Genomic DNA, 17,400 nt, shown 5'->3' on the forward strand with positions numbered 1-17,400 from the left:
TCCCCCTGTGCTGTTCGGGAGGGAGTTCCAGGATTTTGACCCAGCGACGATGAAGGAACGGCTGATATATTTTCAAGTCAGGATGGTGTGTGACTTGGAGGAGAACTTGGAATGATGGTGTTCCCATGCGCCTGCTGCCCTTGTCCTTCTAGGTGGTAGAGGTGGCGGGTTTGGGAGGTGCTGCCGAAGAAGCCTTGGCGAGTTGCTGCAGTGCATCTTGTAGATGGTACACACTGCAGCCACGGTGCGCCGGTGGTGGAGGGAGTGAATGTTTAGGTTGGTGGATGGGGTGCCAATCAAGCGGGCTGCTTTGTCCTGGATGGTCTCGAGCTTCTTGAGTGTTGTTGGAGCTGCAACTCACCCAGGCAGGTGGAGAGTGTTCCATCACACTCCTGACTTGTGCCTTGTAGATGGTGGAAGGACCTATTTCCCTGAGCAGAAGGGTCAATAATCAGGGAGCATTGATTTAAAGTAATTGGTAGGATATTTGAGGAGAATTTTTTTTCACGCAGAGGTGGAGAGGGTGTAGAACTCACTGCCTGAAAGGGTGGTAGAGGCAGAAATTCTCTCCGCATTTAAAATACTTGGATATGCAGTTGAAGTGCCGTAACCTACAGGAATACGGACCAAGAGCTGGAAAGTGGGATTAGGCTGGGTAGCTCTTTGTCAGCCGACACGGACATATGAGCCGAATGGCCTCTTGCACTGTAAATTTCTATGAAAGGCTTTGGAGAGTGAAGAGGTCAGGCACTTGATGCAGAATGCCAGTGACTATCCTATTTATGTCCCTTGTTTTGAACTCCTGCACAACTCTCTCTCTACCCTGTCAAGCCGTTTCTTAATTATCAAGACATCTATCAGGTCACCCCTCAGTCTTCTATTTTTTAGAGAAAAATGCCCCAGCCTGTTCAGTCTTTCCTCATGGTTATTTTCTTCTTATAACATTACTCATTACCTGTCATCGCGCTTGAAAACTTTTGCTCCAAAAATGGCGATATCCTTTTGTAGTTGATGATCACTGATGATGAATAACAATAACTACAGATTACATTTGTATAGTGCCTTTAGCATAGTAAAACATCTGAAGATGCTTCACTGAGCTGGAACCAGAAATTAGATGCTGAGCCAAAGTAGGAATAGTGACCAAAAGCTTGGTCAAGGAGATGGATTGAAGGAGGGACTTCGAGGAGATGGCAATGCAGAGGGGTTTAGCAAAGGAATTCTAGAGTGTGGCATCCGTGTGGTTGAAGGCACGGCCACCTGTGGAGAGAGGTGAAGGAGGGGGATGCACGAGACCCCAGAGCTGGAGGAACGCAGTGATCCTCTGCAGAGTTGCGGGGCTGGAGGAGGTTATTGGGCAAAGGAGGGCCGAGACCACAGAGGGATTTAAACACGAGGATGATGAATTTAAAAAGCTTGGTGTTGGGAGAGCCAGTGAGAACAGGCATGGTGGGTGAGCGGGACTTGGTGCGGGTTAGGACACGGGCCGCAGAGCTTTGGGCGAATTCGAGCGTATGAAGGTGAAATATGGGAGGCCATTGGAGTAGTGAGGTTTGGAGGTAGCAAAGGCTCGGATGAGGGTTTCAGCACTGAGCAAGGGTGATGGGTGGTGTTCTGGAGGTAGAAGTAGGCGGTTTTGGCGACGGCCGGATATGGGCTCGGAAACTCAGCTCGGGGTCAAATAAGACGGGGCAGGGCAAAAGATAAAAGGAAGTGATCGGAGATGGCCTTGTCTGTGATTGAGATGGAAATAGAGAGGCCATGTGAGATGGCAAAATCAAGGGGATGGCCGTGAAGATGGGCAGGAGAGGTTAAGGGAAGGCAGGATAGCAGAGTAGAGAAGCCAAGGTGAGTTGCGATGGAGGTTGAAGTCATCGAGGATTAGAAGTGGCTGTGTGCGCAGGCTGAGGGAGGAAAGGAGTGAGGAGAACTCCGTGTGAGGCAGAAATTCCCTTGCCATTGTTTTCGGTCCTCACCACAAACTCCGTTCCCTAACTATCGACTTCATCCCTCGCCCCAACTTCTGTCTGAGGCTGAACCACACTGCTCATAATCTTGATGTCATATTTGACCCTGAAATGAGCTTTCGACCACATATCCACAGCATAACTAAGACCACCTATTTCCACCTCCGTAACATCGCCCGTCTCCGTCCTTGCCTTAACTCATCCGTTGCTGAAACCTTCATCCATGCCTTTATTACCTCTAGACTTGACTATTTCATCACCATAGGCAGTCCCTAGGCATCGAGGAAGACTTGTTTTCACTCTTAACATGAGTCCTTAGGTGACTGAACAGTCCAATACAAGAACCACAGTCCCTGTCACAAGTGGGACAGATAGTCGTTGAGGGAAGGGGTGGATGGGACTGGTTTGCCGCACACTCTTTTCACTGCCTGCGCTTGATTTCTGCATGCTCTTAGCAATGAGACTCGAAGTACTCGGCGCCCTCCCAGATGCACTTCCTCCACACAGGATGGTCTTTGGCCAGGGACTCAAGTCCTAACTTGACTATTCCAATGCACTCCTGGCTACCTCCCACATTCTACCCTACATAAACTAGAGGTGATCCAAAACTCAGTTGCCCGTGTCTTAACTCGCACCAAGTCCCTCTCACCCATCACCCCTGTGCTCACTGACCTACATTGGCTCCCGGTTAAGCAACGCCTCGATTTCAAAATGCTCATCCTTGTTTTCGAATCCCTCCATGGCCTCGCCCCCTCCCTATCTCTGTAATCTCCTCCAGCCCCACAATCCCCCCCGAGATGTCTGCGCTCCCCTAATTCTGCCCTCTTGAGCAGCCCTGATTATAATCGCTCAACAATAGGTGGCCGTGCCCTCTGCTGCCTGGGCCCCAAGCTCTGGAACTCCCTGCCTAAACCTCTCCGCCTCTCTACCTCTCTCTCCTCCCTAGCTCTCTCTCCTCCTACAAGACATCTCATTAAAACCTACGTCTTTGACCAAGCACCTGCCCTAATTTCACCTTATCCGGCTTGATGTCACATTTCGTAATCTCATAAATACTCCTGTAAAGCTCCTTGGGACGTTTCACTACGTTAAAGGCGCTATATAAGTACAACAACAACAACTTGTATTTATTCAGCGCCGTTAATGTAGTGAAACGTCCCAAGGCGCTTCACGGGAGTATTATGCGATTTAAAAAAAATTTGGCAAGTTGTTGTCAGAACAACTCCCAACAATTTGAGGAGCTGTTTGTGTTGCGCTCCAGTATGTCCGGCCTGGTAGCTGGATTGAGCTCTGCACTGTCGGTGACTTTACCGCAGGAATGCACATAGCGTTCAGGCTTTGCATTGGCTCCGGCTATTGCTCTGCTCCCCAGGCTGATCACACGGGCCTTCCGTGGTTTGCAATAAGTACTTCCCAGCGACGAGTGATGTATGTAAACAGTTATACTGCCGGAAATCACTCTGGGGAAACCCTTTCTTTCCCTGGTGGACCAAACTGCCCAGCAGTGCATTTAAATGGAAGGATTTCTAAATAAAGAAATAAATATGCTGGGGTTTTTTTTAAACTGGAAGAGCTGCTAAAATATCCTGTCGTTGAAATAAGCAACAGACAATAACACATAGCTTGTGGACAATACGTTGGCCCTGAAATTCAAGTCAGAGGCTCCTTTCGGATGGACACCTTTGACCAGAGCATTTTTATGGATTTACCTGGTGGTCCCGGGAGGAGCGTGTGATTCCTGTGGGGAGGCCTTCTCTTCCCGCGCTGCGAAGCGCTCTCCCGTCCTCCAGGTTCCCACACAGAAGGTGCAGGCACGTGTGACTGCTCAGCCAAACAGGTGCAGTGTTCCACAGCTTTCTCATTAACAGCAATGGGAACTCCGTATCTACCAGTTCTCATTGCTATTAATGAGAAAAAAAAACAAACACACTAAACACACACTTAAAAAAAAACCACACCTCACAAAATTAAAATTAATCGAAATTAAAGTTTAAAAAAATGTCTTGGAGGAAAAAAAAATTCTGATTTTTTAAAGTTTAAAAAAAAAATTATGGTTTAAAATAAACTTACCGTCGTGGGCAGGGTTTTTAAACAATAAAATGTGATTTTAAAAATATTTTATTATGTTTTTTTTTGTGTTTTAAAACTCTTACGCCTGTAAAAGTAGGCTATGCAAATGCTTTTATCAGGCGCAAGAGTTTTCAGGACATTTCCTGGGCAAGGTATGGGTAAATCCCGCAATCTTGCCCTTGCAAATGTCCTGACTGCCGAGATGAGGAGGATCTGTCAAGCCAGAGCTTAACAGATCGGAAAAGCCGGTTTTCAGCGCATGCGCATTGCGCGCGGAAAACCGGCTTTTGCAATACCTTCCCGGGTCCGTACACGCTCCGTACACACTCCGTACGGACACGGAGAGGCTGGGATTTCAGGGCCATTGTATAAAATGGACCTTATAAAGCAAAGAATGTATTTGCATGTGTATTAATTTCATAAACAGGATACAGGCTTTTAATATTCTGGTGTTCTTTCTTTGACACTCAGCTAGTTCCTGCCCTTGTAATGGGCGGTCAAAGTTCTAAGTGTTGCCTATAGGATTGAATGGCATACGTGTAACAATGTCAGATCCACGCATGCCATTCATTACTGGCAGCTACTCACTTCAAAAGAAAGACTTGCATTTACAATAGCGCCTTTCACAACCTCAGGATGTCCCAAAATGCTTTACAGCCAATGAAGTACAATTGGAGTGTAGTCACTGTTGTAATGTGGGAAACACGGCAGCCAATTTGCACACAGCAAGATCCCACAAACAGCAATGTGATAATGATCAGATAATCTGTTTTTTTTTGTTATGTTGATTGAGGGATAAATATTGGCCCCAGGACAACGGGGATAATTCCCCTACTCTTCTTCGAAATAGTTCCCTGGGGTCTTTTACGTGCACCTGAGAGAGCAGACGGGGCCTCGGTTTAACGTTTCATCCAAAAGACGGCACCTGCGACAGTGCAGCGCTCCCTTGGCGCTGCACTGCAGTGTCAGCCTAGATTTATGTGCTCGGGTCTCCAGAGTGGTTTGGAAATGTAATCAATCTTGCTGTGTGTGCCTCTCGATGATAAACAGGTTCCAGCAGACCAATGGAGATGGCCTCCCATCACGCTCTGGCGATCTGGAGACTCGCCGGTAGTCGCTCTGCGACGTTTCTTTGTAGCCCGCCGATGTCGAGTCAATGCTGGCGTTATGCTGACCGTTATTCCGTGTCCGTTTTTGTTTCTACAGTGACGGTGAACCGGACCTTCAGTCCCCGCCACGAGGAGAAATGGGTGGAGAGGCGGCTGAGGTCATCCTCCGAGGGCACGTCCGGGAGCCGAATGAGCCACGGAGTCCGAGACGGGCGGGTGGACGAGTTGCACAGTCTCAAGAAGCAAAGGGCGGGCTCCTCGTCTTCCAAGATGAACAGCATGGTGGGTGCACGGAGCGATGAAACATTAGCGCTGTATTGCTTTGTTCCAGTAAAGAGGCCTGGGCAGAATCTGTTCTTGGCCAGTAGTACGCAACAAGTGGTGTCGCATTGGTCTCCCGCTAGACGCCCAGCCCAATATTCAGCTCCATGGAAATCAATATGGGGCCGAATATTGGGCCGGGCGTGTAATGGGCAGCCGATGCGCTGGACACCCGTTTTACCCTACCGCCCGCCCGATTTCCAGCCCGATTGTCTTCGATTCATATCGCCCTTGAGCAGAAACCGCAACGTGCTTTCCAGGTCCTGAATCCCTTCACTAGATTCACGAGGCACGGTCTGATCGTTTGAGCACCACACGTGTAACGCAGAATGGACGCACTAAGGAAGGATATACTTGTCTTGGAGGCAGTGCAAGAAAAGTTCGCTCGATTGATTCCTGGGGATGAGAGATTGTGTGTAGAATGGGCCTATACTCTCTGGTGTGTAGAAGAATGAGAGGTGAACATTTGAACAAGAAATAGGAGCAGGAGTAGGCCATTGGGCCCTTCAAGCCTGCTCCACCATTCAATAAGATCATGGCCGATCTGATCTTGGCCTCAACTCCACTTCCCTGCCCGCTCCCCATAACCCTTGACTCCCTTGTCGCTCAAAAATCTGTCTTAGAAACATAGAAACAGAAAATAGGTGCAGGAGTAGGCCATTCGGCCCTTCGAGCCTGCACCACCATTCAATATGATCATGGCTGATCATGCAACTTCAGTGCTCCATTCCTGCTTTCTCTCCTTACCCCTTGATCCCTTTAGCCGTAAGGGCCACATCTAACTCTCTTGAATATATCTAATGAACTGGCCTCAATCTCCACCTTAAATATATTCAGTGACCCAGCCACCACAGCTCTCTGGGGCAGTGATTTCCAAAGATTCATGACCTTCTGAATGAAGAAATTCCTCCTCATCATTTCCATTTTAAATGGGCGACCCCTTATTCTGAAACTATGCCCCTTAGTTCTAGATTCCCCCATGAGGGGAAACATCCTCTCAGCATCTACCTTGTCAAGCCCCCTCAGAATCTTATACATTTCAATAAGATCACCTCTCATTCTTCAAAACTCCAATGAGTACAGGCCCAACTTGCTCAACCTTTCTTCATAAGACAACCTCTTCATCCGAGGAATCAACCTCGTGAACCTTCTCTGAACTGCCTCCAATGCAAGTATATCCCTCCTTAAATAAGGAGACCAAAACTGTACGCAGTACTCCAGGTGTGGTCTCACCAACGCCCTGTACAGTTGTAGCAGGACTTCTCTGCCTTCATATGCCATCCCCCTTGCAATAAAGGCCAGTATTACACAGATCCCTCTGTACCTCAGCATTTTGTAATCTCCCCCCATTTAAATTATTTGCCTTTTTATTTTTCCTACAAAAGTAAATAACCTCTCATTTTCCCACATTATACTCCATCTGCCAAATTTTTGCCCACTCACTTAGCCTGTCTATATCCTTTTGCAGATTATTTGCGTCCTCCTCACAACTTGCTTTCCCACCTATCTTTCTACCATCAGTAAATAGGTGCTCTCTTTGAAACGTTCAAGATTCTGAGGGGGATTGACAGGGTAGATGCTGAGCGGTTGTTTCCCCGGGCTGGAGTGTCTAGAAGAGTCTCAGGATAAGGGGTCGGCCATTTAAGAGATGAGGTGGAATTTCTTCACTCAGAGGGTTGTGGATGCTGAGTCGCTGAATATATTCAAGGCTGAGATCGATAGATTTTTGGAGTCTAGGGTAATCAAGGGATGAGGAGATCGGGCGGGAAAGTGGCGTTGAGGTCGATGATCAGCCATGATATTGAATGGCGGAGCAGGCTCGAGGGGCCATAGGACCGATTCCTGCTCCTAATTCTTACGTTCTTGTGTATAGCAGGGGGTGTTTTGATGTAGGGTTCGGTCTGGCCCCCAAAGCCATCGCCAAAGTCTGCAGCTCCACAAGCTGCTGATGTGGAAATTGGAGCTTCAGGTAAGGGACGCTGTCGCCAAATCGCTAAAATTAAATCCCACGAACAGCTCTGAGGGGGGACTGAAGAGACCCACAGGAGTGCGAATGACCTTTTCGGTAAGTTCGTGTTGTGTTTCCGGCTTGGCAGATCTTTGAGACAAGCGGCGCGCTGGCTTTGAACCAGCTCGGGTCAGCGAGAAAGCTCGAGTTGTGAGGTTTCTTGCAGCCAATTTGTATTTGTCTGCAAATGGGACCGTGTGTGTGTGTTTATCTCTCCGGTTGCACACATCATTCATCAATTCAATTGCTTCAGCTTAACATACGTACGTAGATTGATAGTGGGAAACTGGATCGGATCCAACACCAGTTTTACACCACACCCAACATTACTCTCCATTAGCTGTGGGCTCAGTGGGTAACACTCTGGCCTCTGAGTCAGAAGGTTGTAGGTTCAAGTCCCAATCCAGGGAACTTGACCACAAAAGTCTAGGCTGACACTCCAGTGCAGTGCTGAGGGAACGCTGCACTGTCGGAGGTGCCATCTTTCGGATGAGACGTTAAACCGAGACCCCGTCTGCCCCCTCAGGAGGACGTAAAAGAACCCATGACACTATTTCAAAGACGAGCAGGGGAGTTATTGCCGGTGTCCTGGCCAATATTTATCCCTCAATCAAAATAACACAAAAAACAGATTATCTGGTCATTATAACATTGCTGTTTGTGGGAGCTTGCTGTGCGCAAATTGGCTGCTGCTTTTCCCACATTACAACAAGAACAACAACAACTTTTATTTATCGAGCCCCTTTAGTGAAACGTCCCAAGGTGCTTCACTGGAATATTATGAGCTAAAATGTTTGACACCGAGCCGCATATGGAGGAATTAGCGCAGGTGACTAAAAGCTTGGTCAAAGAAGTAGGTTTTAAGGAGCGTCTTGAAGGAGGAAAAAGAAGTAGAGAGGGGGAGAGGTTTAGGCATGGTGTTCCAGAGCTTAGGGGCCAGGCAACTGTTATGTATTAATGCTTGAGGGTCACCAGACACCAGAGGGCGCCGTGGTCGGAGGTCATCAGGCTGTATGCACGTGGCATGTGTGCTTGGTCACCTGTATATAAGCTGGGTGTCTTTGTCAAGCTGGCATTCTTGGGCTGGAATAAAGATGGATCAGGTTGCACCTGAGTGAGTTTACCGTAACCAGACTCTTGAGTCATTACAGCAACAGAAAGCACGGCCACCGATGGTTGAGTGATTATAATCAGTGATGCTCAGGAGGGAAGAATTAGAGAAGCGCAGACATCTCTGGGTGGGAGGAAGGGCGGGGGGAGTGGGGGGGGGGGAGGTTGTGGTACAACAATGACTACGATTCAAAAGTACTTCATCGGCTGTAAAGTGCTTTTGGGACGTCGGTGGTCGTGAAAGGCGCTATATAAATGCACGTGTTGCTTTCCATTAATCGCTTGCAATCCTACCCCATCCCGTCAGGCAGGCGAGCTCCAGATTGGGGCTTAAATGGGCAGCGTGGTGTGGAGGCACTGTGCTCGGTCTATGGGAGGATTCTCATTGTGTATTGGTGATCTCGCTCCGGCGAGAGCGCTCTGTTGAATAGTTCTGTTAATTCTATTCCCCCGGCGCTGGGGATAGTGTTGCTGCTTGTTCATTGCCGCTGCACTTTGCGTGTTGGGTCACTTGGAAGGATTATCGCTGAAAGCTGGGCTGTGTGTGTGTGTGTGTCCTCTTCAGTGTGCTATTATAGATCGTCAATCACACACTCGCTGTAAATGTGCCTTGCATTTTTCAGGATCAGCGGGCAAGCAACAGGGACATTTTAAGCGCTGTAAATTTTCATCACGCAACAAATCCTTTTGAAATTCAGATCGCCAGCCGAGGCGGTGTGAATGGCTTTTTTGTTCCCCAGACAGTTGAGCAGAAAAGAACGGCTGAGATTTGAACAAGAAAAGCAAGTCCTGGCGGAAAGTAATTGTCATGTATCTTACATTATTATATATAACTGTATCCTAACATGCGATACATGACTGTAATAAGATATGACCTGTAACCACCAGCATACCTTACCACCAGGGGTGCACTTGCAAGAGACAGGTATATAAGGACAGGTCTCAGGCAAGTGCAGCATTCCAGAGCTGTGAAATAAAGGTGCAGGGCCAGAGTGACCTTGACTTCACTACATGCCTCATGTGAATCTGGACTGAGGGGACAGGACTTTACAGTAATATGGGACTGACATAAAGCTTGTTCACGGGCCATTACCACCATTTCTTCAGCAGCGATTGCTTTAAACAGCCGGCGTTTAAACCCTCCTGTTAGCGTGAATGTTTTCTCAGAAGAATCACTCAACACTCAGAGTCGGTTCCAACGCCAAAGCGGCCTTTTATTACGCCGGCAGGGAGGACGCCTCTGGTCTAGATCCAAGCACCTCTCTCCGACGAACAAAGAAATTCATCGATATTTATATGTTTTACAATAGTTCATTACAGTTACTCAGCCCACTTCGGCTGGACACAATCCAATCATAACGATTATAGATTACATATAGGTTTCTTTAACCCAATAGAATTCCCCTGATACCTCAGGGGCTGTATGTTCGGTTCTTGTCAGCTCGGGCTGATTAACGACCTCGTTATGTGAGGTAGGCCCCCCCTTATCTCTGTTCCTCGGGGCTTTGCTGTGCGAAGTCCTCGATTTAAGGACATTCCATACCAGGTACTATAATGGTTCGTTATAGTTATCTTGTCTCAAGTGGATGATCCAAGGCATTCCCGGTAGTGGGCCTCACCAGGTCATTGTTCGGTCAGCCTCAGTCAATAGTTCATTGCTTGACTAACTGAGTTCCCATCATGCTTGGGCAGCCATTTTCTATGTGGCCACTTTAAACCTACATGAGTTTTGATATATTCAGCAGGTGCCTAATTCCTACAACCCTCCGATCGCTCCGTGTCCTCGCACAATGCTCTGTTTCTGCACTGCTAACCCGAGCCTCTTTGCCGTGCCTGGGGATGAATTTACATCACACGATGCTGTGCGTGCACCGCTGCCCGATGCTTTCCTTCGCTGGGATCTGTCTGGGCTCCTCTGATTATTTCACACAGAGTTACACCGAGTGTACAGCACAGAAACGGGCCATTCTACAACAACAACATCTCGCATTTATATAGCACCTCCAGCAAAGTGAAACATTCCAAGGCGCTTCAGAGGAGCATTATCAGATTTTTAAAAAAATTGACACCGAGCTGCATAAGTAGAAATTAGCGCAGGTGGGTAGGTTTTAAGGAGCATTTTGAAGGTGACAAGAGAGGTAGAGAGGGTTAGACAGGGAGTCCCAGAGCTTGGGGCCCAGGCAACAGGAGGCACGGCCACCGATGGTGGAGCGATTATAATCAGGGCTGCTCAAGAGGGCAGAGTTAGAGGAGCGCAGACATCTTGGGGGGGGAGGGGGGTTGTTGTGGGGCAGAAGGAGATTACAGAGATCGGGAGGGGGCGAGGCCATGGAGGGATTTGTAAGGATGAGCATTTTGAAATCGAGGTGTTGCTTAACTGGAAGCCAATGTAGGTCGGCGAGCACAGGGGGTGATGGGTGAGCGGGACTTGGTGAGAGTTAGGACACGGGTAGCCGACTCCGGCCTAGGAATGTGGATCTCGCTGTCACAGGGAGTTAGTTGAGTTGATTAGGGTCGCTGTCTTTAAGGGGAAGCTAGATAAACACAAGAGGGAGAAAGGATTGGAAGGGAGTGTTGATAGGGTTTGATGGAGGAGAGTGGGAGAAGGCTCGTGTTGGGCCGAATGGCCTGTTTCTGTGCTGTAACTATGGAAATATGTAAGTGGTCTTTCCGGCGTTTATGCTCCACACGAGCCTCCTCCCATCCCTCTTCATCGAACCCGGCCAGCTTCTCCTCTTCCTTTCTCCCTCGTGTGCTTATCATGCTTTCCTCTTAAAGGCATCTACGCTGTGCTTCTCACCCACTCCACCCTCACTCTCCCTCAAGCTTGCTCCCTCCCCTGGGGGAGAAGTAAAGGGGAAGGCAATTCCCCTCACCGCCCCACCGCCCCCACCCCCCCATCTCGGTACCAGTCACTCTCCATTACCGGGGGCAAGTGGCCGTTCTTCACGCAGGGCACCAGACTGTTCGGCCATGGAACCATCACAGCCGGGCTCGGTCACATCCCCGCAGAATATCGGCGCACATCCAGCTATCGGCAAGCGTCACGGTTTAGCGATCAGTGGATCAACAACCAGGGGGCACAGATTGAAAGTAATTGGTTGGAGGATTAGAGGAGAGTTGAGGAGAACCTTTTTCACCCAGAGGACGGGGTGGAACTCACTGCCTGAAAGGGTGGTAGAGGCAGAAACCCTCAGCACATTTAAAAAGGTACCTGGATGTGCACTTGAAGTGCCATAAGCTACAGGGCTACGGACCAAGAGCTGGAAAGTGGGATTAGGCTGGATAGCTCTTTGTCGGCCGGCGTGGACACGATGGGCCAAAATGGCCGCCTTGCGTGCTGTAAATTTTCTAGGACTGACAGGCCTGGCTGCTTTTTCTCTGTCCAAGAAAGAGCCTTTCAAAGCCTCAGGACTTCCCCAAAACACTTCAGAGCTAACATCGTACCTTTATTGGCAACTGTCATTCATAGGCAGTCCCTCATATTGAGGATGACTTGCTTCCACGCCAAAAAAGGATGAGTTCACAGACGTTTCAATGAAGGACCTAATATTCCAGATCCCGAACTACATCCTGAAGTGTGGAAGATGCCTGCGTGAGGATTATTTTAACATGGGATGGCCATTGCACACCAGCCACCACACGGGCTTGACAGAACTCGGTCTTGGTCCAGTGGCAAGGATTAACCAAGATGACTGGAGACCTGCTCTGCTGCACGGACCTAGTGCGCACACATATCACACAGTGTGGGCTGGGCCCGTGCTGCCCCTGGGTCCTCGCCTCTTCTGGGCCCCGAACTCGCGCCTCTCCTGGGCCCCGATCACATCGCTCCACAATCTCTCGCCGTTCCTTCGCCCCGACCTCGCCGTCCCTGCTGTACCTGCCCACGCTCCAATCACCGACCTGGACCTTGATGACGTCACTCTTCCCTGCCGTCGCCCTCCTGCACCAGCTCACGCTGTACCTTGCCAGGGTACACCGGCACGCAGCCCATGGCCGCCACTCGCCGCGCCTTTTATGGCTCCGACCTGCCGCTGATGGTCTCGCAGGTTGGGGCCGCCATGCTGAATTAAATCAACACAGACCAGCGATTAAACCTGGGTCTGAACTGAGATATTTCCATTTATGAATAGATTTATTGCATTGGTAGAGATAGAATGTGCCTTTAGAATAGCACCTTTCATAACCTTAGGACGTTCCAAAGCGCTTTACAGCTGTGAAGTACTGTTGAAGAATTCACCTCTTCTTCGAAATAGTCCAACTGGATTTTTTTAATGTCCGCCTGAGAGAGCAGACGGGGCCTCGGTTTAACATCCAATCCCCAAGACAGCACCTCCGACAGTGCAGCACTCCCTCAGCACTGCACTGGGAGTGTCAGCCTCGAGGAAGTCCTGCCCTGTCACATGAGTCATTAAACCAAAGCCCCAGAGATCGGATCCCGTGGCACTATTTCAAAGAAGAGCAGGGGAATTATCCCCGGTGTCCTGGCCAATATTCATCCCTCAATCAACATCACGAAAACAAACTCTCTGGTCATTATCCCATGGCTGTTTGTGAGATCTTACTTTGCTCATTTTGGTGGCCGCATTTCCCACACTGCAACAGTGGGTACACTCCTAAAAGTACTTCATTGGCTGTAAAGCGCTTTGGGACATCCTGAGGTCATGAAAGCTGTTTTTATCATGTAGCCGGTTGGGGTGATTATATTTCACAGGAGACACCGTATTCCTTATAGTTCCGGTATACAGAATGCAAAGTTCACTTATTAATTTAATTTAAGGTGTACCAGCGCAGGATACTTACATTTCTTAAAGTGCGTTTATGTCCCATGTTTTCTGTTGGCTGCATTGAATTCAAAATTAATCATGCAATACCTATGTCTGCCACCAGATGTCAGGCAAAGACCATGGGTGGTGATGAAGTGCATTCAGGTGATTGGGTAACTCAAAACTGTGACCTACGTAACCTCAGCCCGCTCCTTATATGGTAGACACATTGGAGCAGGACATCTCGGTGTTAAATTGGAACAAATCACTTGGTAATTGGGTTACAGTTACAAATTATAGCCCCAAAGATCGCCAGGGTCCTACAGGTTTTCTGCGGTAACTTGGCTGCTCTGGGTCCCTGCAGTTTCTGACATGCCTAGTGAGGGATTCCTTGCAGCGAGGGAATTATTCCTTTGCAAAACACATTCTTGATCACCCCTCTGACACTGGGGAATGAAGGCTACTGATTTTGCGGCAGTATGTGGCTTGCCAGTGCTGGAGATTGTCCTGAGCACAAGTATATGAGAAATAGGAGCAGGAGTAGTCCATACGGCCCCTCGAGCCTGCTCCGCCATTCAATAAGATCATGTCTGATCTTCTACCTCAACTCCACTTTCCTGCACTGTCCCCATGTCCCTTGATTCCCTTAAAATCTATCGATCTCTGTCTTTGCAACTGGTCAGCTGTGGCTCAGTGGGTAGCACACTCGCCTCGGGGTCAGAAGGTTGTGGGTTCAAGTCCCACTCCAGGGATGTGAGCACAGAACTCTAGGCTGACACTCCGAGGGAGAGCTGCACTGTCGGAGGTGCCGTCTCTCAGATGAGATGTTAAACCGAGGTCCCGTCTGTTCTCTCAGGTGGACGTAAAATATCGCACGGCACTATTTCGAAGAAGAGCAGGATAGTTACCCCCCCCAGTGTCCTGGGGCCAATATTTATCCCTCAATCGACATCACAGAAACAGATTATCTGGTCATTATCACATTGCAGTTTGTGGGAGCTTGCTGTGCGCAAATTGGCTGCCGCGTTTCCCATATTACAACTGTGACTGCGCTTCAAAAAGTGCGCCTGATATCCAGGACAGTCTTGGGGTAGAGAATTCCAAAGATTCGCACGTGTCTGTCTTTCCCTTGCCAAACAGGCGACCTCCCTGTGACCTCTCGCATGTGACGGGGTCGCCACTAGGGGTCAGGCGTGTCCCACTGATTCTCCGGGGTGAGGTGCTCGGTCCTGGGTGCTCTCTGTCGTGGGTCAATGCAGACTCCTTTGAACTTTGTGCTGCTGAGAAACACAAAACCGTGACACAAATGAGTCAGAAGTTTGACCCAGAATATGATGATAAACCTGGACATCGCTATAACATCGGGTGTACCCCTCTCGAACCCCCAAAAAAATGCAATCAAGTATTATATAGTATTTACAACACACAAACAGGCTATTCGGCCCAACTGGTCCGTGGCGATGTTTGTGCTCCACACGTTCCTCCTCCCACCCCTGTTCATCTCACCCCATCAACATATCCCTCTATTCCTTTCTTCCTCATGTGTTTATCCAGCTTAACCTTAACTACATCGATACTATTCGCCTCAACCTCTCCCTGTGGGAGCGAGTTCCACATTCTCTCTGGGTAAAGAAGTTTCTCCTGAATTCCTCATGTTATGTCTGTAATACTCTTATGATTGACTCCACCGGGTCTAGTATTGTACTTGAGCTGTTGTGACCTTAGTCCCATTTATTGTAACTCCAGAGTGAGACACAAATATGGTGGGCAGCCTTTTATACTGGGCCCTGCACACCTATGCAGGTGACCCTCGGGTCTCCCACCGCACTGCCCTCTGGTGGCACACCTTATGTGACTATACATGGTCTACATACATGACACCTTATAACCTCAATAGATTTAAGGTGATTGGCAAAAGAACCAGGGAGGTAGCCAGAGGGGAAACCTTTTTACGCAGCGAGTGATTAGGATTTGGGATGCACTGCTTGATAGGGTATTGGATACAGATTCATTAGTAGCTTTCAATAAGGAATTAGATAAATATTTGAAGGAGAAGAAATTGCAGGGATATAGGGGAAGAGCGGGGGAGTGAGACTAACTGGATTGCTTTTCGATAGAGCCGGCGCAGGCTCGATGGGCCGAATAGCCACCTCCTGCGCTGTACTGTTGCAAGATTCCATAACCTAATGTTCATTATTACAGCTGCTGACGGCTACACTTAAAACAAAACATCGACCATGCCCCTGGGCGAGGGCACTCTGGTGTGATGTGCACAGTGAGGGCAGATTGGAGGATCAGTTTCCAAACACACTCCCCCACCCCCCCGGCCAATCGTCTGCTCCAATTCCAACGCCACTAACCACAGCCCTCGAATGAAGGGATAGAAAGTAGGAGCAGTAGTAGGCCATTCGGCCCTTCGAGCCTGCACCGCCATTCAATATGATCATGGCTGATCCTCTATCTCAACACCATATTCCCGCTTTTTTCCTATACCCCTTGATGTCTTTTGCATCTAGAAATCTATCTATCTCCTTCTTAAATATATTCAGTGACTTGGCCTCCACAGCCTTCTGTGGTAGAGAATTCCACAGGTTCACCACCCTCTGAGTGAAAACATTTCTCCTCATCTCGGTCCTAAATTTCCTACCCCGTATCCTGAGACTGTGACCCCTTGTTCTAGACTTCCCAACCAGGGGAAACATCCTCCCCACATCCAGTCTGTCCAACCCAGACAGAATTTTATACGTTTGAATGAGACCCTCTTTCATTCTTCTAAACCCTAGTGAATACAGACCTAGTCGACCCAATCTCTCCTCATACAACAGCCCTGCCATCCCAGGAATCCGTCTGGTGAACCTTCGCTGCACTCCCTCTGTGGCAAGTATATCCTCTCTTAGGTAAAGAGACCAAAACTGCACACAATATTCCAGGTGTGCGGTCTCACCAAGGCCCTGTATAAGTAGTAAGATGGAGTTTTTCAGTGCAGACTGCAGTCAGATGGTGCCGACTCAGTAAAGGGAGCGTGGCAGAGGTTGTGATCAGCATGTCCTCCTGAAACTCTGGCAGACGAACTGGGGGAGAGGAGGAGAATTATTTTTTTCACACAGCGAGTTGTTACGATCTATGAGCGTGGTGAAAGCAGATTCAATAGTGACTTTCAAAAGTGAATTGGATATGTACTTGAAAGGGAAACATTTTCAGGGCTGTGGTGAAAGAGCGGGGGGAGTGGGACTAATTGGATCGTTCTTTCAAAGAGCCGGCACAGGCTCGATGGGCCGAATGGCCACCTCCTGTGCTGTAAGATTTGATGAAGCAGGCCATGCACCTACACGGAATCCCAATCAAGTTATGGTCAAACTGTTCAATTATAGAAAAATAGAAACATAGAAAATAGGTGCAGGAGTAGGCCATTCGGCCCTTCGAGCCTGCACCGCCATTCAATGAGTTCATGACTGAACATGCAACTTCAGTACCCCATTCTTGCTTTCTCGCCATACCCCTTGATCCCTCTAGTAATAAGGACTACATCTAACTCCTTTTTGAATATATTTAGTGAATTGGCCTCAACAACTTTCTATGGTAGAGAATTCCACAGGTTCACCACTCTCTGGGTGAAGAAGTTTCTCCTCATCTCAGTCCTAAATGGCTTACCCCTTATCCTTAGACTGTGACCCCTGGTTCTGGACTTCCCCAACAATGGGAACATTCTTCCTGCATCTAACCTGTCTAAACCCATCAGAATTTTAAAAGTTTCTATAAGGTCCCCTCTCATTCTTCTGAACTCCAGTGGATACAAGCCCAGTTGATTTAGTCTTTCTTGATAGGTCAGTCCAACTATCCCGGGAATCAGTCTGGTGAACCTTCGCTGCACTCCCTCAATAACAAGAATGTCCTTCCTCAGGTTAGGAGACCAAAACTGTACACAATACTCCAGGTGTGGCCTCACCAAGGCCCTGTACAACTGTAGCAACACCTCCCTGCCCCTGTACTCAAATCCCCTCGCTATGAAGGCCAACATGCCATTTGCTTTCTTAATCGCCTGCATGTCA

The 17,400-nt window shown here is 48.6% G+C and overlaps 1 protein-coding gene across 1 annotated transcript in view; it reads left to right on the forward strand.

Annotated features, from left to right (window-relative positions):
- ccser1 (coiled-coil serine-rich protein 1) overlaps positions 1-17,400 on the forward strand; it is a 1,720,263-nt gene that overhangs the window by 275,518 nt on the left and 1,427,345 nt on the right. The window contains exon 3 of the mRNA XM_070866097.1: positions 5,244-5,428. Coding sequence (XP_070722198.1) covers positions 5,244-5,428 — 185 coding nt within the window. The remainder of the gene's footprint in view (positions 1-5,243; positions 5,429-17,400) is intronic.

Source organism: Pristiophorus japonicus, chromosome 2 (assembly GCF_044704955.1).
Source record: "Pristiophorus japonicus isolate sPriJap1 chromosome 2, sPriJap1.hap1, whole genome shotgun sequence".
NCBI lineage: Eukaryota > Metazoa > Chordata > Chondrichthyes > Pristiophoridae > Pristiophorus > Pristiophorus japonicus.